The sequence below is a fragment of the Gopherus flavomarginatus genome, chromosome 3 (genome assembly GCF_025201925.1).
Source record: "Gopherus flavomarginatus isolate rGopFla2 chromosome 3, rGopFla2.mat.asm, whole genome shotgun sequence".
NCBI lineage: Eukaryota > Metazoa > Chordata > Testudines > Testudinidae > Gopherus > Gopherus flavomarginatus.
The window spans coordinates 104,731,973-104,756,279 of record NC_066619.1 but is presented as its reverse complement, the minus strand read 5'-3'; the positions used below and the strand labels follow the sequence as shown (position 1 = coordinate 104,756,279).

Here is a 24,307-nt window from a genome sequence, read left to right as displayed (position 1 = left end):
AAGTTAGACCTCAGAGTTAAAATTGCAGGACATATTTAATTTCAATTCTCTGTAGCTAAATGTTTCCTTTTGTATTAGCAAATTAGGGTTCATATTTCCTTATGAGACAACGTGACTCAAGGCCATAATTTACTTTTCAGTTTGTCCAACCTTTGTTAGTTGAGCGGCATAGAAAATGCCAGTCATGATGAGTGTCACAGAGCACCGTAAGAGAGGGCTCAGTGTTGGCATTTCCTTTTCTCTAAAGGTGACCTGTAAAAGGGTAGAAGGAAGGAATGGTTTTGTGGCTTTTTTGTTTGTTTTGGGATATATAAAGACCTGAAAGATATCATTTACAAAGGTGGGGCTTTATGTGTTTTCCTTTAAGATATCAGGCATGCTAAGTCTTGCTTTTTTTTTCTTTTTTTTTTTAAGTTCCTGACTAAAATGTTTTAGATAAATTGATATTAAGAAATAGTAAACAAAATTCATAGAGTTTAACAGCTTGAATAAAACTGCTTATCTTCCCCATCCCTCTCACATGAGACCCTTATTCAGAAAGGTACTTAAGCATGTGTTTAACTTTAAGCATATGGGTCATGCCTATGTGCTTAATGTATATTTCTTAAGTACCTCAGTGAATCGGCTTAACTGAAAGGAAAAGACAGTACTGAAATGGGGCCTTAAGCAAGTTTTGCTTTCTTGTGAATGTAGTTGTGATGTCACTATAGTAGTAGTTCTCTAGTCATCCATAGAATCTTCTATGGTAGACATGAATTTCTAAAGTTGAAAAAACTGAACTCTTTAATTTTTAACCTCTTCCTCCTCATCCTGAAATATCTTCAACATCGGTTTAAAAAAAATGACACAAACCCATTTTTTCCTTTTGCAAGGTGTCTTTAAAATGAAACAAACCTTCAGGGATGTAGGCTAAGATTTTCTTTCAGAGTAGTGTAGGGGATTTTGATGGACATATTCCTTTATTTTATATTGACGATACATATCTGATTGCCCTAGACTGCTCTAAAAATCTGTCTCATTTTCTACCTTCTGTGGTCTTTACACTTTTATAAGCATATTGGTCTCAACTTCAGAAGGACTGAGTTTAAGTGAGAAGGACATTCAAGGTATTTACACTCTGAAATGAAAACTGCTGTAATATTGATGAATATGGGAAATGCACATGTATTTAAAGTTAGACACGTGTTTAATTTGACCATGGGATACTGTTGGGAAGAGAGATGATCCACCTGACTAAGAAGCGGAAGAGCTAACTTGCCAGCCAATGAGGAGGGCTTTAAGCTAGATTCAAAGAGAGCAGGTGACAAAAGCCCACAGGTAGATATAAAAAAAAGTGACCTTAGTAGAGACGTTGTGGGGGAAATGAAAAATTGTGTGTGGTTAGATGTTTGGCTGTGTGTGTGTGTGTTTTATCTGTGTGCTGCCCCAGCTCTGTGCAGATAGCTGGCAGCAGACCTTGAGCGAACTGCCCAATGACCACAAGATTCGTTAAGGTACTAAGGCGCCAGGGCAGGTTTATTATTGACAAAGCACAGTAATAGCACCTGGCAGACTTTACGAAGATACTAAGACATGTATGCCCGTGACAATGAATGCAGCTCACTGAATGACGGGACTTCCCATTTCCCCCTTGGCTGGACAAAAGATACTCCCTCTATGATACATTTTATACCCTGATACAAACAATTTCATACTGCCTTTGACGTAGTTAATTACTGCCCCCTGATGTGGCTAGTTATTACCCATCACCTTGTACATGCTGCTTTGATTAAACATTTTTATTGTGTACTGTTATCCTGACTGTATCTCTTAAGAGAGGTCAGTGTGTTTTTGTTATTTTTGGGGAATATTTTTTACCATTCTTGATATTGGGATGTTTTGGTATCACTTGTTATTGGGTTGTGTTTGCGTGAGAACTGTGTGGTTAGCACTTCTTAGGAATGTGTATATATAATTTGTGGATTACACCAAGCTGGGAGGAGTTACAAGCACTTTGGAGGACAGGATTGGAATTCAAAATGGAGAATTCATTTGAAATCAACAAGATGAAATACAGGAAGGACACATAGAAAAGAAAAATCAAATGCCCAACTACAAAAGGGGGGGATAATTGATTAAGCAGTAATACTAGTGAAAAGGCTCTGGATTAGAAATTAAATATGAATCAGCAATCTTGTGGTGTTGTAAAAATGGCTAATATAATTCTGGGTTTACTAGCAACAGTATCATATGCAAGATATGGGAGGTAATTGTCCTGCTCTGCTCGGCACTGGTAAGGCCTCAGCTGGAGTACTGTGTCCATGTTTTATAAAAGATGTGGACAAATTTGAGAGGGTCCAGAGGAGAGCAGCAGAAGTAACAAAAGGTTTTGAAAACCTGACCCATGAGGAAAGGTTGAAAAAACTGGGCATGTTTAATCTTGAGAAATGAAGACTGAGGGGGGACCTGGTAAGTCTTCAAATATGTTAAGGGCTATTACAGAGGATGGTGATTAGTTGTCCTCCATGTCATCTGAAGACAGGACAAGAAGCAGTGGATTTAATCTGGAGCAAGAGAGATTTAGGTTAAGTATTAGGAAAGCTTTCTAACTATAAGGATAGTTCTACTTACATCTTCTGTGTTCTGTTTGTAAAGGTTTCAAAGTGTTGACTTGTTAGAGTTTAAAAACATGTATTATCCTTTTACCTCTGCTCACAAACCAAATAGTAAATGGTAAATCAACCAATTAACAGATGTGTAGCATCAAAATAACAAAAAAAAGGGCCTGATCCATAACACAGTAAAATCAGTGGATTTTGGATCAAGCTTCCCTGTATTCACAACTCCAAGTAAAGAACATATTTTGCTTAAGGTTGAAATAATTTTAAAGTCACTTCAGTTCTACAGAGGGATTATTGCCCATCTGTAACAAATTCAGACATCTGGAAGTGCAGCAGCTCCAAAAGCAATGGTCCACAAACTTTTTCCATCGTCTCCCTCTCCCCCCATCCATAATTGATGCTGTCCGTGCTCCCTCCTCCCCCCGCCCGGGAACAGAACTGAAACTTTTCATGAGAAAATGTTGCTTCCAACAATAAATTTTGAACAGAGATTATTAATTTGAAATTTCTCATGGGAAAACAAATTGCATTGATAGCAAAAAGTACCTCAGACTTTATTAAAACATTCAGATATAGTAATCTAAGGTATTAGTAGCAATGTAGGTAAGGAAAATTTTTAAGACATTAACATGATGGTGTTGCTTTGAAGTTTGAAGTTTCTGTGTGTTTATTGACAGAAAGTAAGAGAGATTTTTTATTATTTACTTTGGCAGCGTCATTGAATAACAGAGGTTTGGTTGGCTTTGTCTTGCTTTTGTGTTTAGTAAATACAGTAATGCCCAAAGAAAGCAGAGAATCTGATCTTAGTTTCACCTACTCTTTACTTTAAGTTGCATCTCTGAGAAGATGATGTCAGGCAGGGTTTTGTCTAATAGCTTAGAGTGAATAGTATTTAACTTCTGTCAGCATTCTAAATGATTGTTCCCCATTCTTATTTCAGACTCCTGCTTTGAACTTGCTCTGGGAGAAGTGCTGCAGTGAGAATGTGGTTGTGCGGACAGCCTGCTGTGAAGGCCTGGTGACCCTTGTTGCACAGGATTATGCAGAGTTCAATTATGTTCTCAATACCGCTCTCAACCTGATTCCCTCTGCCAGGTAACATTCATTCACAGTATTTGGGGCTTTTTGTTTGTCAGATATCAGTAAAGTTTTAGGTCTCATCTCTTGTCCTAAACTTAAAATGTAAGCTCTCTGGGCCAGGGACTGTCTTTTCTTCTGTGTTTGTATAGTGCTGAGCACAGTGGGGTCCTGGTTTGTGACTGATGTTCTAGGTGCTAGCGTAATACAAACAGTAATAGTTGTGCACATGTACTTTATGCACTGCAAGTAGTTCTATGGACTTTATTGGGGCTTCGATGCATAAAGTTGAGCACATACTAACACTCTGCAGGTTTGGAGCGTTGCTTATTGATGTAAAAAGACAGATACTGTTTTTAATCACCATCTAATTAAACATAATACACATACGTTCCCCTCCCATTTCAGCTTTTATTAAACTGAATTTCTAATATAGAGAATCAGCATATCTTCTGGCTTTTTAATAAACGGATCAATTAAAAATAGGAAAAACAGTTGCAAAGATGTGGTTTCTTGATGTGGGAACTACATACCAGGATGAGGTCAAGGTAGGTTAGAAAACAGGGAAAGGGGTATCTGACAGGTTTTTTCTTAGAGATGTCTAATGCAGCAGTTCTGCAAACAAAGCTCATATGTAATTTGACCCATGTAGTCCCATTTTATTTCATGTGTGAGAGTAATTTTGCATATATGAATAATCCCACTGGAATGTTTAGGATCTTTTCTGGAAATATTGATGGGGATGCAAGAGAGCTGGTTTTTGGTCCCTGTGCTGCTGCAGAATTCACTGTGTAACCAAGGGCAAATCAATTTACCTCACTGTTACACTTCCTCTGTAAAATGGGATTAATAAAATTTAACATCTCTCAAGGGTGTTTTGAGATAAATGTGTTGTGTGGTGCATAGATAATATACTGCTGAGCATCATAAAAAACCTGTAAATAAAAACACATGAATGTAGTCAAGTACATGAGTGTAATAATGTTTGAAGATGTATTTTGTCAGTCTCCCTGCAAAGTTCAGTGAGATACATACTATTCTGTCCACTGACTTATGGCAAGTGTTTGGTTTTTAGCACTAAGTCTTTCTGCATAGAGAACACTAGTATATTTTCTTGCTCAGGCTACTAATTGATGCTACACCCGTACTGTATTATGGGATCATGGCAGTGACCCCATAGTCAAGGTTGCAGGAGCCATGGCATTCAGAACATATTTGTAACTAACCCTTTTTAACTTTCATGAAATCAGGTTTAGGCTGAAATTTCTTGTGCTTAACTTCAGACAAAGGTGATTTTAAATTTGTGTAAACTCAGCTGAACCATTTTTGAGTAATTCAGCTGATTTAAAAAAAATGCAGTTTTGTTTTTAAAAAATACGTTTCAGTCATTCCCAGCAGATAATTCAAAATCAGCTTACTCTGAAAACTTGCTACAAGGATGTCTGCTTTAGACCAGGTTTACAATATTTTGATTGGAATTCCTGGACAAAAATATTGTAAATATGTATTACAGGAAACTGGCTAGTGTGTGCACGTTGCCTTCTACAGGATAGAAGCAGAACAGTTCAGCTGTGTGTCATAGCTAACAAGTTGCAGGTGTGCTTTTGGAGCATGAGGATCTCAGTCCTATCCCTGCTGCTGCTATGAAGTTTTAATTAGTTGTGGTTAGCAGACTAGTGACAATGTGAAATTCCTATATGGCTGTGAGTTTGCTACAATAGCAATAATTTAATAGAATATAATTTTAATCAAATTTTGTACTTTAGAAAATGTGTGTAAACCAGGACATTCAAAGTCAAAGTTAATGTTAAAAACAAATGTGTGAGAATGTTGAGTTAAGATATTTCAAACGACTTTAACTGTACCGTCATTTTCACACCACTCTATTCACCCTGCGTGTGAAACAGATCCATGCCTGTGACTGGTATCTCAGATGGTTGATATGTTAACCACTGGCTGTGTTGGCAGTTTACCCATGAAACCCATATAATATATAAAAATCTAGTATATTTTGACATTTTTCCTCTGACTCCAAGAATTCAAACCGCATCCACTATGATTTGCAAAACAGTATATGTAGCCGAACCACAAGGGTATATGGGTTTAAAATGTTTTCAACCACAGGGAGTAATGACTGACTAACCTAGCCTTTTCTTCTTGGTTCATTTTAACATTGATCTGTTTTTGACCCTTGGCAAGCTGTTCCTTCATCCTGTTCTCTGCCAGATTTTTATTCAGATTTGTTGTGGGGCTTTGCAACACTGAGTGCACTGTGTCTTTAAAGGCATGTAACTACAAAATTGACTGTCAATGGCAGCCCAGCAGAAAGGTCATCAAAACTGGTGAGCTCCTTACAGTTCTGTTTAAAGCAGGTGTGTGTTAGAACAGTGGAGAAGACAACTTTCTGCCCTCAGCAACTCTCTGCATCTTCTACAGTGACTTTGGCAGAGGTTAGCATACCTGCTGGTCTTTCTGCTGTGCTACCTATTTCATATGCCATGAAGGACAGCTTGTATTCTGGGATGGGCACTCCAGAGCTCACATGGTTTGATATTTCACGTGTGACACCTAATCATTTCACATTCAAATTATCATCCTCACTTCTCCATAAGTTTCCTCCTCAATCAGTTTTAAAGCTCTGCTGATTTCCTCTGATCCTTTAGTACTACCTCCCTTACAGAATATTCCTATGGAATTTCATCTCATGGGGTTTTTTAACAGCACTTTTTACATAGAAATCTAAAACAGGCAAATTTTTTTTTTTTTTTTTTTTAAGAAAACACTCTTGAGAGATCAGTGCTTTACAGAACAATCATTAGGAATTAGACTCTTTGATATTACATAGTACTATTTAGAAAAAGATAATATTTACTTAGAGCCTGGACTTCATGGAATGTCTTGAAGTATCTTTAACTTTCCTAAGAATATCACTCTTACAAGGAATATTTGTTATCGCAGGCTTCCATGCCTTGTTTCTCAGCATAAAGACAATGGAGCAGCTCTTTAACTGGTATAAATTGTCATAGATCCATTGACTTCAGTAGAGTTTCAATATTTTACACCATTTGTGGATCTGCCCCAATAATGGATGAAATTCGATGGCTTGTATAGAGCAGGAGGTCAGACTAGATCGTAATTGTCCCTTCTGGCGTTAAAGTCTGTGAATCAATGCCATTATTGTTACATGTTTAGGAAATAATTTTAAATAAATACTTATTTGCATTCTTTTAAATGATCTTTTCTCACATTAGAATTAATGCACACAGTGAGAACAGAACCCCCTCTTTGCATTATTTAGTGAGAAGATCTTCTGGCTTAGTTCAGAAATTACCTACTTTCCTAACACACACATCCCTCCCCTGATTTCAAGTGGTAGCTGAGACTGGATATTGTTGATATTTTGTTATAAAAAGTGAGGCCTGCTGTTTTATTTTGCTCAGTCACTTCATAGTTACTCTTCTGAGATTGAGTGACGTGTGCTAGTAAGTTAACCATGCTTTGAATTTTCCCTAAGGCTAAACATTCCAAAAATTGACCCTCTTTCCACCCCATCTCTGCCAGCTACTATACCAACTTCCAGAAGCCTACTGCAGACATTTTTTTCTGTTGCTTGGCAACAGAAATGTGAATAAAGCTGTAACTTCTACAGTAAGGTTTTCAATGTTTTGATGCTGAGGAGTCATGACAGCCTGTAATTTTAGTGATTCCAAACATTTAGAACTGCACCATTTACTTTAAAAAAACAAAAACAAAATACCTACCCGCAGGATTCTATCAATAATGAACTGCGCCAATGTTTAATAGTATCTTTTGCAGGAGTGCAGAAGACTCATCTGTGGGAAGAGATGGACTACTCACTGTACTTTGCATCCTGGAGATCAGTGTAAATTCTTGGGTGAGGAATCCACTCTGGAGATTCTGAAATCTTTAGATCCTCATGCCAGTGACTCCCACCAATTGTTGTGTAAACTTATGCTGAGCATTCATTTTGAAAAGGCTATTAGTGTTGATGGAAAATAATGAAAGTGTAGCAATCGAGTGATTTTGTGTGTTTCTGATTTCTTCTTAGGAATGACATGGATTTAGGATTATTGCACTGCAGAGATGATGATAGTTTATCCTTAATATAACACCTTTTATGGATGAATCTCAAATCCTTTGTATGTATTAATCAAGCCCCATAAATTCCCTGTAAGATAAGTTGTATTATCTCATCAGTGGAGGCTGATTGTGTTTGAGTCCTTGCCAACCTGAGAAAGATGTACCGATTTAGTTAAATAGATAGCTATATAAGTTCAACTTCCTTGTGTAGACAAGTCCTGTGGGTGTCAATGAAACTGATGTGCAGAGGTCCATTAAGAGCCAATTTACAATAGCAAGTGTAGAGCATAAGGTATCTTGTACAAATCACTTAATGTTACTGTACCTCAGTTTCCACATCTGTATAGTAAGAATAGTAGTGTTTACTTGCCTTCTTCAAGGCACCTTTGAGATCTATGCATGAGCATTGTATAAATGTGATGAGAATCAAATTAGCTAAATATGCCTGATGGTTAGGTGTTTCTTCTGTTCCTGTTTCACAGATGGGGAAACTGAGATACAGATTAAGTGACTTGCTTAGATATACTGTTCCCAGTAAAAAAAGGAGAAAGACGGTCATAAAATGTGTGGTTGTCAGTTTTCTTCTCCTGCCCACCCCATTTATTGTTTTAAGGAATTTCTCCCCATGTCTTAACATCATTTTATTCCTTTTCTCTTTCTGTTAGGTTTTTAATTCATGTGATAAGTTGCTATCCTTTCTCTTTCTGCCAGTGGATATTTACTCATTTTGTAATAACTGAAATAAGGTTGGGGCAAAACCCAGTGTGAAGCTTTTAAGATATATTTGAAGCACCCTGAAGCGTTGCTTATTCATTTTTAAAAATAATGGCTTATTTTTTCTCTTCTGCTTTATTTTAACCAAGGACTTAAAATTCATTCTATTTACCTGAGATGTTCCTAGTATGTTCTGTTTAATTTTTTGTAATTAATATTTTGTTCCAGAGCTTTCAAAACCAGAACGCTCAGGATTGTCCCTCTACAGAAGTCAGCCAATGGACTATTGAAATCATGGTCTAGCAAAAATTTCTGATTGCCCAACCAGTGTACTTGTTTTTCCTCTGTCTGGACTGCAGTAGTTTCTGTTAGAGCCTCTCAAGAAGCTTTTTAAGATTATAGGGAATCCTATAAAACTTTCAGAAATCCTATTGCTGCTCAGTAGGTTTTCATGAATAGTAAATAAGGTAAGGTGGGAAGAAGGAGATAAAGCAATTTCATGGAAGGGCCTCTTACTGCTCCAGTCAAAAGTCAGAAGAGCAAACCTGTTGTCCTGAGAGTCTCTTAGGAGTTAATTTTCAATGTGGGGGATTTAGATGCATGACACTTGATAATCAGAGTTACGTGGTAAAATCTGTGCATACTGTGCTGAATATTTACCTTTTTTATTCTTGCAGTCAGGAACCTATGTTGGTTTTAAAATGATAAAAATACTGCATTAGAGTGAATTATTAACATTTAGAAGGGTTTTCATCTTCAAAGTGCTTCACAGACATGGATTGGTCTGTTAATTCTTGATTATAGGTAAGTAATGTGACAGTCATGTAACAGTAATATCTCTATTTTGCACATAAGTTAAGTGACTTGCCTTAGAGGCAGTAACTTTCAGCTTAGGGAGTAGAACTCAGGAGATCTGAGATCTCAGTTTTGTGCTTGGATAACTGGATCATACTTCTCATGGAAGGGTCAGTCAATCCACTGTCCTTTAGATGATGATAATGTTATATATTCATTGTGTTTCAACAGGAATGTACATGGTTTGGTAAAAATTATTGGGAAATTACTACAGATGCAGGCCATTACGGTGGGAAAGAGTGGAGATGAAGCTGTTCGGGATTTGTATGCAATCAGGTGAGCTTCATGTGTGCGTAGTGTGTATGTTTTTAATAATCACTATTTTTAAATGACAAAAGCTTGCACATATAAGTGTTTACTAACCCTCTGGCACAAAAACAGCCATTCTGCCACTGGAGCCAAAGGAGACTTTACATTAGCTAATGAGCAGTAATCATCCTAAAAGCAAAAGTTTCAACCCTTGGTCAAAATGTTTAAATAACATTAGCCGCTTCCTTTAACTAGAGAAAGCAGAGTAGAAGACTTGACTGATCTTAATGGAAGAAGTGCATAGTAATCCCTGAAAGAATAGGAGGTACTTAAAAGAGGAGACATTGGATGCCTGGGAGGGAAACAGAGAGAAAAACTCATTTTATACTCATTAGTCCACAAAAGATATAGAGCTAGCATCTGTGTGCTGTAGTGCTGCCAAAACTGGGATCTGTAGAGCCCCTGGAATATGGTCCCACAATAATAATAGTTGCCTGCAGTTACTAGAGCCTTTACCAAGACTTCGCTTTTCTGATACATACAGAAATTACCAGAGAGTCTAGGTTGGCAGAATGTAACCATCTGAAGTGGTGATGAATCAGGATCCCAGTGATAATGCCCAGGTAACATAGATATGGGGTACAGAAGAGCCTTATAACATTTTAAATGTTAGTCGTCAGATGACACTGATTCACTGAGACCACATAGATTTTCATGCCTGGACTATAGTTTCCCTGTGTGTGAGAGAGAGAATAATTTTGAGGGTCCTTCATACTGCAAGAAAGATGTTTACCCCATCTATCCAGTTGTACTTCTGGAAGTTGGATTAGAAAAAAATGATCAGTACTGCTAAGAAGGAAGTGATACTGGGTGAAGCAACCAGATGAAGTGTTGGAATTGATATCTTCACCTCTGTTACCTGCCTTTTATTACTCATATTTGCAGTCTAGGGGACCTGTTGGTTCATTAGCTCTTCCAGATAGTCTAGATAGCAGCAATGCTAGAGTGATTTTTGTTGTTGTTCTGCACTTCCATATAGCCAGAATATTGAAATGTTATCACAGTCGTAATACAGTTTCACTTGCTGGTTGGCCTATTGCATCATGTTTTGTCTGGGTTTGATGGCAGAGGCTAGAAGCTGCATGTGACAGGTTCCCCACAGGATTCCACTTGGAACTGGAGTACCACTGAGCCTGCCTGACCCACCAGACTGGGCTCCCTTTCCCATGGTGATAAGGTGCTGTGATAATTTGCCAAGCTCTCCAAGCTTGCTCTTTCACCAGCATACACAAAGATAGGGACACACCCAGGTACAGCTTCACCCAGATGCTGAGATCAACTCTGCATGGGAAGGCTCAGCTAAGGCATCTCCTAGTTGCTAAGGCATGCACCCCACTCTGGAACCCAGAATTATACCATCTTGCATTGCACAAGGAACTGTATAGCGTAAGCTCAAAATTCGCCCCCTCCCTCAATGTGGAGAAAGATATGCAACAGCTTTCTACCTGAAGTTATAATTTCCACACATTGATTTTTAGACAAACCAAAGGCAAATTTATTAACTACAAAAGGATAGATTTAAAGTGATTATAAGTGATAGCAAACAGATCAAAGCAGATTCTCTTAGTAAATAAATAAAACCGCAAACTGAGCTTAATACACTAGATAGGTAGGATATGAATTAGCAGATTCTCACCCTGAGTGATAAACTGGCTGGCAGATTCTTCAGGCATAAGTTGCCTTGGCTCTGCAGCTTGGGTTTCCCAGGTTTTCATGCACAGGCTAGGAGTCCCTCTAGCCTAAGACCATCACTTCCCACAATTCAGTCCTTGCCCCACAGGTGTTTCCAGGTGTGTTGTTTTAGAGTGAGGTACCATCATGATGTCATTTTTCCCCTTTTATTTCTTCTTTCCACTTGCTGGAAAGCTCTTTTGCTGTGACCTGGGTCAAACAGTTCTGATTGTGTAGTGCTATCTTTGAGTGGTTTCTACACATATTCTGGGGTAATCCTTCTTGTTGTGTGCGTTTCCTCAATAAGCCATTAACATTGTTTGACCTTTTTACTGTTGTACCTGAAAGGCTGCTTGTGGGTGTTTTCAGCCTCACAACATGTTTCAGCAACAGATACATAGCCAAAGGTCATAACTTCACATACGATGATAGCACATACATTCCAATGAGATATTATTGACTAGCAGATCAAGACATTTAGAGGCATACTTTGTACAAAACATATCCTAGTTACATGACAGTCGTGAATATTGGGGTTCAAGGGTGTCACACTGCAGTTGATATATTGCATACCATTTCATCTTCTTAGTAGGGCATATAAAAAAGTGTATTATTGCAGTGCTTAGCAGTCTTCAGTGGCTCCTAATCTAATTCTGGAACTGCTTCAAGGTCTTGGTGATTATATTTTAAAACCTTGAATAAGCTAGAATTGGAATATCTCTCAGCCCATCTCTCTCTGTGACGTGTCTCAGCTTCACCATCTCTGTTGATTGTAGTTGTTGTGACTAATCTTCTTAGGGGAAACTCCAATTAACTTGGGACTTGGCATGTTTGATGGAAGCTCCTAGGTCACGGAGTCACTTACACTGGTGATCTGTGACCAAGTCTTGCTGCTTTTAGAATACAGTCCCAAGCCTTCTTTGCACAGGACTGTCCTTAGTAGTAGAACTGAAATGTGGCTGGCCAGGCATTGGGCTCTTGGAAGTCTGTCACCAACTGATCCCACCTAGGACAACAGATATCAAGAATGCAGTGTGAGGAACGTCTTGATCCTAATTTGTGTGTGTGAATACATTGAAACTCTATTATGCACCTGGGTACTATAGTGAGATCCCCTTTAGTGGTGATTAGCTGAATAGAATCTAGAATGCCTTCCTCCCACTTGTGACACTAAACCACTGGACACAGCTTTGTTTTTTCTGTCAAATTATGTTTCCTTTCTATCTCCTCTTTCTAAATTGGGTGCCACATAAATATAGTTCATGTGTACCCAAAATTACTACACAGATAGTATAATATAGTATTAGCATAGGGAAATGCTTTAAGATTTCAGCTAGCTCTATAGTAACACTGAGTAAATGTTGACTTACTAGTGGCCACCACTATATCCCCTTTCCCAGACATGGATCTTGGTTTTGTAAAATCCCGTAATACTGTGCAAACTCCTTTTTATGACAGAGGAAGCAAGCTGTTGACATAGTAGTTTTCATCAGGAGAGAATTAATTTGCAGTTTAGTGGTAGTTAGGATTATTGTGTGTAGATGGAGAACACTTAATTCCCAGTTTCTTTGTCCCTAGCCAGCTCTAGTAGTGTTGTCCAGCTCTGAAACCTCTTTGTCTAAAATTATGATGATGTAAATTAGTGTGGGAAGGGATGGTTAGAGCTGCTACAAGAATGTAGAGCCTCCCTCTCCTCAGGGGAGAGAAGGACTTACAAAGAATTATAGCTGCTGACAGAAGTGTGGAAGGTGGTGTTTAACAGTAATTATAAAGCTGTTTAAAGTAATTAAGAACGGAAACTAGGCATCATGACAAATCAAGCCTTGTGGATTCAGCCAGCGTCTTGCAGCAGGCTTTTGTTGCTGCTAGTTAATTTCTTGGAGAGGTAGATTCAAATGGAAAAAAATGGATCTAAATTTTGAACACGCAGGAGTTCAGGGTGTTGAGATTCTGGGTTTTGGCTTAAAGCCCTTCTGTACATTAGGAACGAACACTTTTTAAAAAAAATTCAAAGACTTGTCAGGTTATGTTTTTAGTTGCACAGTTTTATCGCCTGCTATACTGTATTTCCAGCATGTAACTACTGTGTTGCACTTGAGGTTAATGTGAAGCTGTCACAAGACTTTCTTTCCTAAAGAAAAGTGAGAGTACACCCAATAGCTCCTGAGGGGTAACCTCCTTTTAACAATACTAATGTAGTGTGCTGTCAGGTATGCAAAAATGTTCAATGTAAAAATCATTGGAGAATTGATGAAGCACCAAATGTGAAATAGACAATTATTGTCATCTTTTCAAAATAATAGTACAAGTTAAATAAACTTTAGGGCTTAGTGATATTTTCTGTTGACTAAGACCAACTTATTGTGGCCTGTCTATTTTGGTAATATCACACTATGAAGAATTCTTAGAAGGAAATTGAAGATCCTGATGTCTTGCAATTGCTTTTGGTTTTTGTTTCTTTAATGTTTGACACTCTCACCAATTATTTCTTTGTCTCCAGTTTTGCCGTCTTTTGAGGAAAATTGTTAGGGAGGTTGTGGCAATGTAGCTATGGCTCTCTCAATTCTCTATAGTCTAGTCTACCTCTATAAACTAATCAGCCTATTTCTTCTGTGAAGGAAAAATGAATGAGATTTTTCTATTTTTAAGTCATAGAATCCTAGACTTGTAGGGTTGGAAGGGATCTCAAGAGGTCATCTAGTCTTCTTTCTCCTCTCCCCTACCCTGCCCTGTGCTGTGGCAGAATTAGGTATGCTGGACTGTCCTTAACATCTATATTCTGACAGATGCATATGAGGTGTTCATTTGATCTCCATGATAGTATATAAGTACATAGATTCTTATACCCTATCCTTCCTTCTGGTAGTTAGGAGTTTCTTGACCCTTTTCAGTATGGTTTTAAACATGAGTATGTAGACTTCACTAGTCTCTTTGATCAATGAAGTCCTTCTGAGGATGAATAAAGACCAAACCAAAGATTTTTTTATTCATTGTTTTTAAAAATGTGCTTAAAGTTCATAGTCCATATTTAAAATCCTTAAGTACGTTTTGACTTTAAAATCAGTTGGCGCTTCGGGATGCTCAGCACTGTTCAACAGTTCATAAATTGGAATCGGCTTTGGCACTTGAGTTGGATGTCCTAGATGGGCATGTCCATGGTCTGGGATCAGGCATTACCCATGGAGGGCCTTCAATTCTGGAAGAGAGCCTGGTTTTGATGACTTTCACATCATATTGCAAAACCTATGTGTTAACTCAGGCCTGAATGGATGCGTTTTAGTGGCTGGTGAGGATTTTTTGGGGCAGCGTTGTAGACGTTGTCAATTTAGATCAGTGGTCTCCAACATTTTTACCCCTAAGATCACTTTTTGAATTTAAGGGTAACCCAGGATCTACCCTGCTCCTTCCACGAGACCCTGCCCTGCTCACTCCATCTCCCGCCCCTATCGCTCGCTCTCCCCTACCCTCACTCACTTTCACTGTGCTGGGACAGAGAGTTGAGGTTTGAGAGTGGGTGCAGGCTCTGGGCTGGGTCATGGGGTTGTGGTGCAGAAGAGGGTGAGGTGTGCAAGCTCTGGGAGGGAGATTGGGTGCAGGAGAGGACTCTGGGCTGGGGCAGAGTGTTGGGGTGTAGGAGGGGGTACATGGTGCTGGCTCTGAGGGGGGTCAGGGCTGGGGCAGGAGGTATGGGTAAGGAAGGGAGGGGGGTTGGAGTGAGGGCTTATGCTGTGTGGCACTTATCTCGGGCAACTCCCGGTCAGCGGTGCCGTGGGGCTAAGGCAGGCTCCCTGCCTGCCCCAGTCCCACGCTGCTCTGGGAAGGGGCCAACGTCCCCCTGTGGCCTCTTGGGGTGCAGGGGAGAACCTGGGTCTGTGCACTGCCCGTCTCTGCAGGCATCGCCCCCGCAGCTCCCATTGGCCACAGTTCCCCATTCCCGGCCAGTGGGAGTTGCGGGGGCGGTGCTTGCAGACAGGACCAGTGCATGAAGACCTCTGCCCCCCCCTTTCCTAGGGCCATGGGGGCGTGCTGGCTGCTTCTGGGTGCAGCGTGGGGCCGGGCCAGGCAGGGGGCCTGCCTTAGCAGCAGCCCCACTGCACCACCAGAGATCAGGATCGACTGGGAGAGTCTCCAGGATCGACCAGTTGATTGCGATGGACTAGTTGGTGACCACTGATTTAGATGGATTCTGGTATACATTTGCACTTACAGTGAAACATTCACAAATAAAGATGTAATGGGGCGTTAGATACATGGAAAAGATATATTTCTCAGATATATATTCTTTGGAATAGCTTACAACAACATTTTAAGTGTTTCATGTTTTGTTATGGAAATGAACAATTTGTATTTCTGTATTGTTAACCTATGTGATAAGGCTAGGCTATATAAATGCGTGAAGGGTGTATTTAAGAGTAATTTTATTATTCTTGGGATTGAGAGAACACCTGTGGTAATAACACATTTTGAAAGTATATCAAGCTTTATATATTGTGCATCTCGTGTTGCAACCAGATAGCTCACCGGCTTGAGGTTATATAGCCTATCTTGGATGTATGTATACAGTGTAGTTTTCTGACCACTAAATAATTTCTTTTCCATTGTGGGTTTATTCTGTTTGATTTATATTTCACTAGATCTCTGCTAAACCTTTTGAGACTGGGAAAAGTGCAGTAATAGTAAGGGTGTTCATAAAGATTATTTTAAAATTAAGTGGAACAGAATTTCAGCAGCAAAGGCAACAGAATAGAGGAAAGAAATTGGCTATAAAATTTTGAGATCAATGTCGCTTTTGCAATTTATCTTAAAAAGCCTGGGGTGGAAACAACAAAAGAGCATATTTATAGTTGGGTGTGTCAGTACTTTCTGAAATGTTATTTTTTCCTCATTAACCTCCTTAATTTCTTTTCAGTGAATGATTTGACTATTCTGTATTTTCTATAACTATTCACCATTTTTGTTTTTATTGTGTTAAAATGTTCTCCCACCCTTCCCAAATGTCTCTTTTGCTTCCAATTGGCAGTCTGAAATAAAAATTCAGAGCAGGTAGAAAAATGCTTTTAAAATGCATATTTGATGTAGTAAAGTGCTGTGCCGTGTTTCTGAAAGAGTCAGGGTCACAGCTGCATACATATAAATGCATGGTGAATGCGACATTGTTTCCTTGTACAGAAAAAGCAATCTGTCCGTCACTAAATTTATGATGTAAATTGAATTGTAGCTCTCCTATGTTCAGAGATGTAACAAAAAGGTTGAGGTGACCTAAAGGTTACAGATAACTTTAGATTTCATTGTTGCCTACCATAAGACTAATCTTTTTTGATTGCCTTTAGATGAATGTATTTACACTTGGATAGTTGGATCTGGTTGCATGTCTTTCCTTATCATAGGTTCTTGCCAATAGAATCAAGAACATAGCATTTTCATTTTTCCAGTTAAAGTGCAGATGTTACAGCACAATATTAGCAAAGCTGAATTTAAGGTTGAAAAGAGATTTCTATCCCAAACCCTTCTTTTCTACTATTTATAACTTTTTCCAAGTTGAATTCTTTAGGGCTGAATTTTTTCATGTTCAATTTAAAATCAATCTGATTAAAAACAGAATAAAATACTATGGTCAATATGGTGAAATTTGGTCCAGATGTCTGACCTTTAAGAGCACACAGAATCAGAATCCTTCTAAATTTAAAATGTTTGTTGTGTTCTGACTTGAAACCAGCTTAACTTTAGAACCTGATGCCTGGCATACCATTAGTCCTTGAGGGCCCCATTGACTTCAATATAGAAACAAGGCCTGGTAGAAGCTAGATCAGGAACTTAATGAAGGCTAATTATTTTACCTAATTAGAAGAAAATGTATTTAAAATACCATTGAATATACAGCTGTGTTAGGCCAGAATGTACACAGCCCTGCCTTTTCAGAGTCTCCACATCATATGTAAATCATATACCTAATCTGACAGTGAGAGGGCCATCTCATATTCCCAGGTCTGTGATCCTGTCTGATTAATGCCAGTATAGGGAATTAATTTCCAACTCGCCTTTCACACTACCCTTTGGAAACTTGCATTTCAGCACTATACTTTACACTCCCAATCCATGTAAGGAAGTTACTGGGACCAAAGAGCTTCACTAAAATGGAGTGCAGAAAGAAAGGAGTTAGACAGGATGGATGTATTGTGGGTATGCACAGGGATGTGTGTGTATAGGAAACAGTCACAGGTGAGGAAGGGAGAGGGTGGAGTTCTGCCCTTTACTTCTATTAGGTCCCTAACAATCGGGGGCCAAACCTGAGCTGGGCATGCACAGTTGGTCATTTTTCATTACATCCATATCAATAGGAATTCTCTGAACATCCTACAAATATCCCATCACATCAGCCAGCTTGACATTTGGACAGCTGTCAATATGAAGATATTGAACAGAGCCGGTCCCAAAACAGACCCCTGCGGAACCCCACTTGTTATACCTTTCCGGCAGGATTGGGAGCCATTAATAACTACTCTCTGAGTACGGTTATCCAGCCAGTTATGCACCCATCTCCTGACTTTTGGTTCCACATGACTCCTATCTGCTCGTTAAATTTCATTTGTCCTCATGTTTACAAAATTACAAAACTAACAGTAAATCAAATCAAAATAAGTAGTGGATGCGTAAGTACACTCTAAGATGAATTAGGGATGCATGGGTAGCAACTTTAAAATAAAGTTGTATTGGGTGTTGCAGTTAAAGCAGGACTAAAATCCCTCTGTTTTAGTTATTGAGTTTCTCCTCCAGATTTAACTTTCTCCTCCAGATTTAACACACTAACTGTCTTAGTGTGCTGGCTGCAAGTCCTAGGTTTTCCTAACACACTGTAGCAATAGAACCTTCGATGTTTTTGGTTTGCTCTCCTGTACACTGTCCAGTTCTAAGTTTCCTGTATTATTGAGCAAGATGAGAATCTTGAGACCAGGTGGTGGAATTGTCGTGCTCTTTTTAACATGAGCTTCCTTGCTCCAAAGAGACTTGTCACTGTTGATTATTTCTTGAGCCTGCTCTATTTTTACAGCTGAACTCAGGGCAATAGAACAGCAAAGGTTACTGGCGTGCAAAGTGTACAGGGTCTGTGCTCTCTGTAAGGCATGTTTTCCAATCCTTTGCTCGTTCTTGTGGCTCTTTTCTGACCCCAATCCAATTTTTCAACATCCTTCTTGAATCGAGGACAGGTGAATGCAATAGTCCAGTAGTGGTTGTACCTGTGCCACATACTGTATATTTCAGAGTTAAGTGGTATTTAGATAAAGTTTCTGTATATAGAGATAAAATAGCAACAAGTTACTATCTGCAATCCTAATTTTTTCCAGAGAAGCCCATCCTATTTGTTTAAAGAGCAAAATTGTCTTTATGTCCAAATATAATAGAGGGTATTGCAGCCTCCTTACACTTTTATTATTTGTTTTTTTAACATGTCCTCTCAGACTCAGCTGCCTGATTCTATCTATCTATATCTGCAGAAGCAGGCAAGCACTAACTTTTCGAGGGTGCCTTAAAGAATGTTAACAAAATAATTTATGATGCTGATAAAATTATTACTCTGACATTTATACAGCTACATCACAAACACTCTTCTATAGCAAATAGTGCTCACAAGTCAAATCAGGATCCATTTTCTTGGCAAGAGACAATACACTGGAACTTGCTTTCACTATATATGCCATAGAATTTTTATTAAGAGTAGGATATTGCAGATCTTAAAAACCCTGCAGCTATGCAGTCTGAGGTGAACTCCAAGCCTGCAGAGTTCAGTGGGTCATGTTCCACTATAGTCTCTTACTAGAGTAGAGTCAATAATATTTGCAATTTTCTTGGCTGTTAGCTTTCCTCTGACAAGCTCCTAAAGAAACAAGGAACATTAGGTATGAAAGATCTTTCTGCAGTCACCTTGTGTAACCCGTCAGACATTTCATTTGGATAATGGTGACATTTATTACTCCTTAAGTAAACTGAAATCCAGTCAGTTACCTGGTATTCTAATAAGGTCAGAGAGAATAAAGTACCATAATATGGAGCACCTTCTTTTGTTTTTTTAAAAAAAATGTATCTTTTAGTTTATTTTTCAGAAATGTGTTACTGGGCATGGTATTTTTGTATTCAGGGTCATATTTACAGCAGATGGGTATGGTCTCACTAGTTAATTGACAGCCTGAAGGCACCTTCATACTATTTAGTCAAACTATGATGTATAATAAAGAAAAGAACTAATAGCTTGTTTTTTCAAAGTGCAGAACTCCTGCAGATACCGTTGGCTGCATTTGGAGCTGGGATTACTCAGCACTGCTGAAAGTCAGGCCATAAACATTTCTGTGTAATGTGAAATAATGTAAAAATGTCTGAATTTGTTTATATTCTTAGTATTTTACAATGAGAGACCATCTCAGGCTTGGGCTCTCCTAACAATCTTTATTTTAAAAAAAAGAATACAGACGCCATCAAATATCCTGGTAAACAGACTCTATCAAATACCTTGGCAACAACAGAAATATAACTTAATTCAAATTTCCTAACAGTGTCTCCATCAGAGTCCACCATGCACTGCTAGCCAGCCTTGCCCATCACTAGTCTCCTTATGGGCCAGAGAGGGAAGATGGGCCTGGCGTCATACCCAGAAGGTTAGAGAAAATTTGGGCTATTATGTGGAAAGGGGGTTGGCTAGTGAATTCAAAAGTGTAATGGAACTCCAGGTCAGGCACTCCTACTGACTATGATTATGGCATGCATTATGTCTTGGGCAGAGAGATGGCCTCTTAGCTTGATAGGTCTCAGGTTATTTAGTGCTTTATAGAGCAAACCAGCACTCTGAGATCCACCTAGAAACAACTGGCAGCCAGTGCAGATGTTGGAGCATAGACTTGATGTGCTTGTGAAAAGAAACACTGTTTAACAAACTGAGGGCAGAATTCTGTACCAGTTGCAAATTTCCAGATTTAAGATATAGTCCCATCAGGACTGATAAGTGCCATGCATTGGATGTGCATTCCCTGCTTCTAGTTTATTCCTGCAACCCTGTTTAAATCTCATGTATCCAGCAGGACTTTTCCTGTGACTTCCCTTCTTGGTCACTGGGGGGAAAATGGCATTAGATATCAATCCTGAGGTCAGGGAGACTGTCCTGTGCTCTGAATGTGCCCCTTGCTGGCCCCCAGGCATCCTATTGAATGAGGCAGCGATGGCACCAGTCTTGTTTGCAGAGGATGAGGAGCAAAATGGGGCCTGGTGAGAGCACGGTGGAAGGAACAAGGGCAGGCAGAGGGAACAAAAACTGGACAGGGCTGGTTAAGAGCAGAAGGGACAGGTAGTGGTGAGCAGGGGCAGGACTGAGGAGCTGCACCCCACTTCCAACAACTGTCATTATAACAGGCTCCCCACCACCAAAATTCCCCAAGTGGGTTTCATGTTTAGGCTCACCCATTCCTTTCCACTCTCCACAAACTAGCTCCCATACCACATTTTTCCACCCTCCCTCCAGTAATGTTTGTCCCCACTGGCTTATCCAGGCTCCCAGTGCTCACCCAAGCTGGTTTTGATTTTGCTTCTGCAGGGTGCAAGGGATAGGCTTTAATCTCCGATCCCTCCCCCTGTCCACACACCTTTCCACTGCTTAGGAAGAAAGGTGTGTGGACAGGGGGAGGGATTGGAGATTAAAGCCATTTTTCCCTGGTGAGAAATGTGCCACGTGGAGTGGCACAAAACTTATCTGATGTTGATATATCCCGGTGTAGTGCAATAATTTATTCTGGAGGTGGCAAAGGGCTGCATCAGAACGAAACAGTTGCAACCTCTTGGCTGTGTACATATGGCTTAGTAGCTACACTAGCAATCCAGACTCTGGTATTTTAATGAAATGTAATAACACCTTGGCACTCATGTTCCTCTCTTGGTATCCTCTTCAGTCACTATATGGCAGTTAGGCTGATATCTACCTTGATAGTTGTTTCCATACTCATTTCCTTGTGTGTAGTCCGAGAGTGGGTACAAGAGAACTCATACTGATCATGGTATGCAGGCCTCTCTGCTGGACTCACTTCTTCATGGAGATGAAAGCTGATCTCTTTGATTTCTAATTCCAAGCTGGTTAGTGATGTGTGCTGGCCTTGGACCACAATAAAAATCCCCTTTCTTGGTGTGGGGAACACTTCAGCATGCGCGGAGCACGTGGAATAAAGAGGAGAGCGTGGAAGTGGGTTAGGATGGTGGTAGTGCATGAATGGCCCTTGGGGAACTGAGTTAATGGAAGCTAGTAATGGGAGGAGGAGAAAGAAGTGGAGCAGACCAACGACAGAACCAGTACAGGAGTGACTCCATAGAGACAGCTGCATGAGGAACTACTTCTGTTCCAAACTGACTGGAGACAGAATACATGCAACCTGCAGTAGGAGAAGACCCACCTCCAAAAAAGCAAACACTTCTGCCAAAGAGTCTTGTCAAGGGCTAGCCACCTTCGGGAAGCTTAGGTTCTCAGGTGGGCTCTGTTTTTTTTTGTTGTTGTTGTTGGGAAAGGGTGGCTGTAAAATCATTTACTCTCCGTCTATCAAAGCTATAACTGACCCTGTCGTGGGCTGAAGAATGAAGAAAAGTATTAATACACCAATAGCCCTCTGGTTTTGTAATATGTCAAACAGCAAAAGTGGTGGCAGACTTTAAAGACCAGGTCTGAGAAGCTGCAACTTCTGCTTCAGTGGACCAGCTACTGTTGGCAGCCTCTCCCGCTGAAGAGATGTATCTGTGGTTTAAAGACTCCAAAGAGCTGGGTGATGTGCAGATCAGAATGTTTGTCTGGGTACAACTGGTAAAGTAATAGGGGGAAAAAATCTTTGGATTATTTAAATTGTTCAAAGGCGACAACAGCAACAAAAAAGACAGGAGAGGAGGTATAAAGCACATGACCCGCACCTATTTGTGTTAAGTGATTTATGTTTTCTTCTTTAATAATTAGTCTTGTCATTTGTAGCTTATTGAGGTACCTGGAGCATTTCAGAGTATTTTGGGCTATTACCTTAATTTTGGGGAGGCCTCCCCTTAACTGGGGAGAGGTTTAATACCCACCCACCCTAATAAGTTGTGAGTGCCTTTGTTTTACTTGGGAATAAAATATGTTAGGATATCCTGTGGTATGTGACATGCTTATTGTTGAGCAGATAATGGCTCCTTTTATGGGTTAATTAGTTGGTGCATTTCTGGTATCCAAGTCCATTGCTTTAAACAGTCTTTATGAATCCCTTAACTATGAAAGGTGCTCTATGACAATAAAGACAAAAAATTTAAAATATGAGATCCTAAAGATAGTACTGTGGAGGGTGACTTTCAAAGACACAAAGGGCAGATAAACATCCAACTCCCACTGAAAATCAATGAGTGTTAGGCACCTAACATACCAGTGTGTTTCTGAAAATCTCCCCCTCTGTCTGTATTTAAATAAATTACCTGATATTTAGGCACCTATTTATGGGCATATTAATTTAACTATAAGCACTCTGTGGAAATTTTTTTTTGGCTAAATCTGTACCTAATAAACACTTATTTGAATGTTGTTTCCAGGGGATCCCAAGAAACATACTAGTTCGGTGCATAGTATCTTGATGAAACTCGTGAAGGAAGTTGGTAAAGGCAGGAGTTAACATTTTGTACATCTACAGATGTTATCTTGAAGATGGTTACCTCACATTTGCCACCTGCATTACAGATCCAAATATGATTTCTCTGTGTTTCAGGTATCCTCCTCATCCACTAATCACTGTACTAGAAAACAGACCTGATTGCTGGCCAATTCTCTTGCAGCAGATAACAGTATTTTTCAAGCAATGTCCAGAGAGGTAAAAAACAAATACAGTTCAATTGTTTGTTTATATCTGTAGAACTGTGTACTAATTCCACAAAGAAGTGCTTGCTGAAGTGACAGGGTAAAGTACCTGATTGTATGTTTTTAAAAAAGAACAACAAAAACTTCTTAGGGTATGTCTACACAGCAAAGAAAAACCCTGTGGGGTGGAGGGTTCCTAGAGCCCAGGCTCCAGCTTGAGGCTGGAATTTTACACAGCAATGAAACAGTCCTGCGAGCCTGAGTTGGCTGGTCTGGGACAGCTGCAGGTTTTGCTCTGTAGACATGCCCTTAGATTTCTTTGAATAGTACATAACTGTCAGCTAGAACTGATTGAAAAATGGTTATTTTTTAGCCAAAAATTATCTTTCAGAGTTTTTTGTTTCTGAGTGTTGGAAAATTTCTAAATATCTAAAATTGCTAAATTTTGTAATCAAAATAGTTATTGTAAAAGTTATTCAAAATGCTGTGCAAATGGTATCTGAATTTTTGATGATAATTTTAATGTTTTAGGTGATACCTTCACAAATTTTTCATGAAAAATGTAGTTTCTGAAAAAAGGTCGTTGTTGGATGAAAACTTTGAGTTAAAAAATTTAATTCACTTCTGTTGCAGACCATGTAATAATGGAAACCAAATGTTAAGGATAACTTTGGATGATTGTCACAGAAATGGTCTAGCTCAGGCAGAAAATTTACCACAGTGAGGATGTTAGTGGAAAAACTAATAGTTCATTAAACCAACCATAAAATTATTTCCCTATGTTAATTGGCCAGTTGGCTTTTGAATGGGTACAAAATTTGTATTTAGGAGGATTGGGACTGCTTAGTTTAGAAAGGAGGCAAGTGGGGACATCTGTTATATGAAATAGTGAATGATATAGAGATGGTAAATCAGATGTTCCTATGTACCTTTCTCATAACACAAGCACAGGAGGATGTTCAGTTCATTCACATTTAAATCTGATAATAGAAATTATATTTTTATTTTACACAACACGTAATGAATCTGTGGAACTTGCTGTCTATGACATCGTCATTGAGTCCAAGAGTTCAGAAAGACTTAGAAAAAGAGTAGCTATTTACACGGGCAATGAGAAAATCCTCTATATTAGATAACTAAGTAA

General features: G+C 39.3%; 1 protein-coding gene across 8 annotated transcripts in view; it reads left to right on the top strand.

Annotated features, from left to right (window-relative positions):
• FOCAD (focadhesin) overlaps positions 1-24,307 on the top strand; it is a 210,354-nt gene that overhangs the window by 13,609 nt on the left and 172,438 nt on the right. For 5 of the 8 annotated variants that reach the window (XM_050944099.1, XM_050944101.1, XM_050944103.1 and 2 more), the window contains 3 exons: positions 3,541-3,695; positions 9,519-9,623; positions 23,075-23,176. In XM_050944099.1, coding sequence (XP_050800056.1) covers positions 3,541-3,695; positions 9,519-9,623; positions 23,075-23,176 — 362 coding nt within the window. Of the gene's footprint in view, positions 1-3,540; positions 3,696-9,518; positions 9,624-23,074; positions 23,177-24,307 lie in introns of those variants that run through there. The other 3 variants (XM_050944105.1, XM_050944104.1, XM_050944100.1) reach the window with 2 other exon arrangements.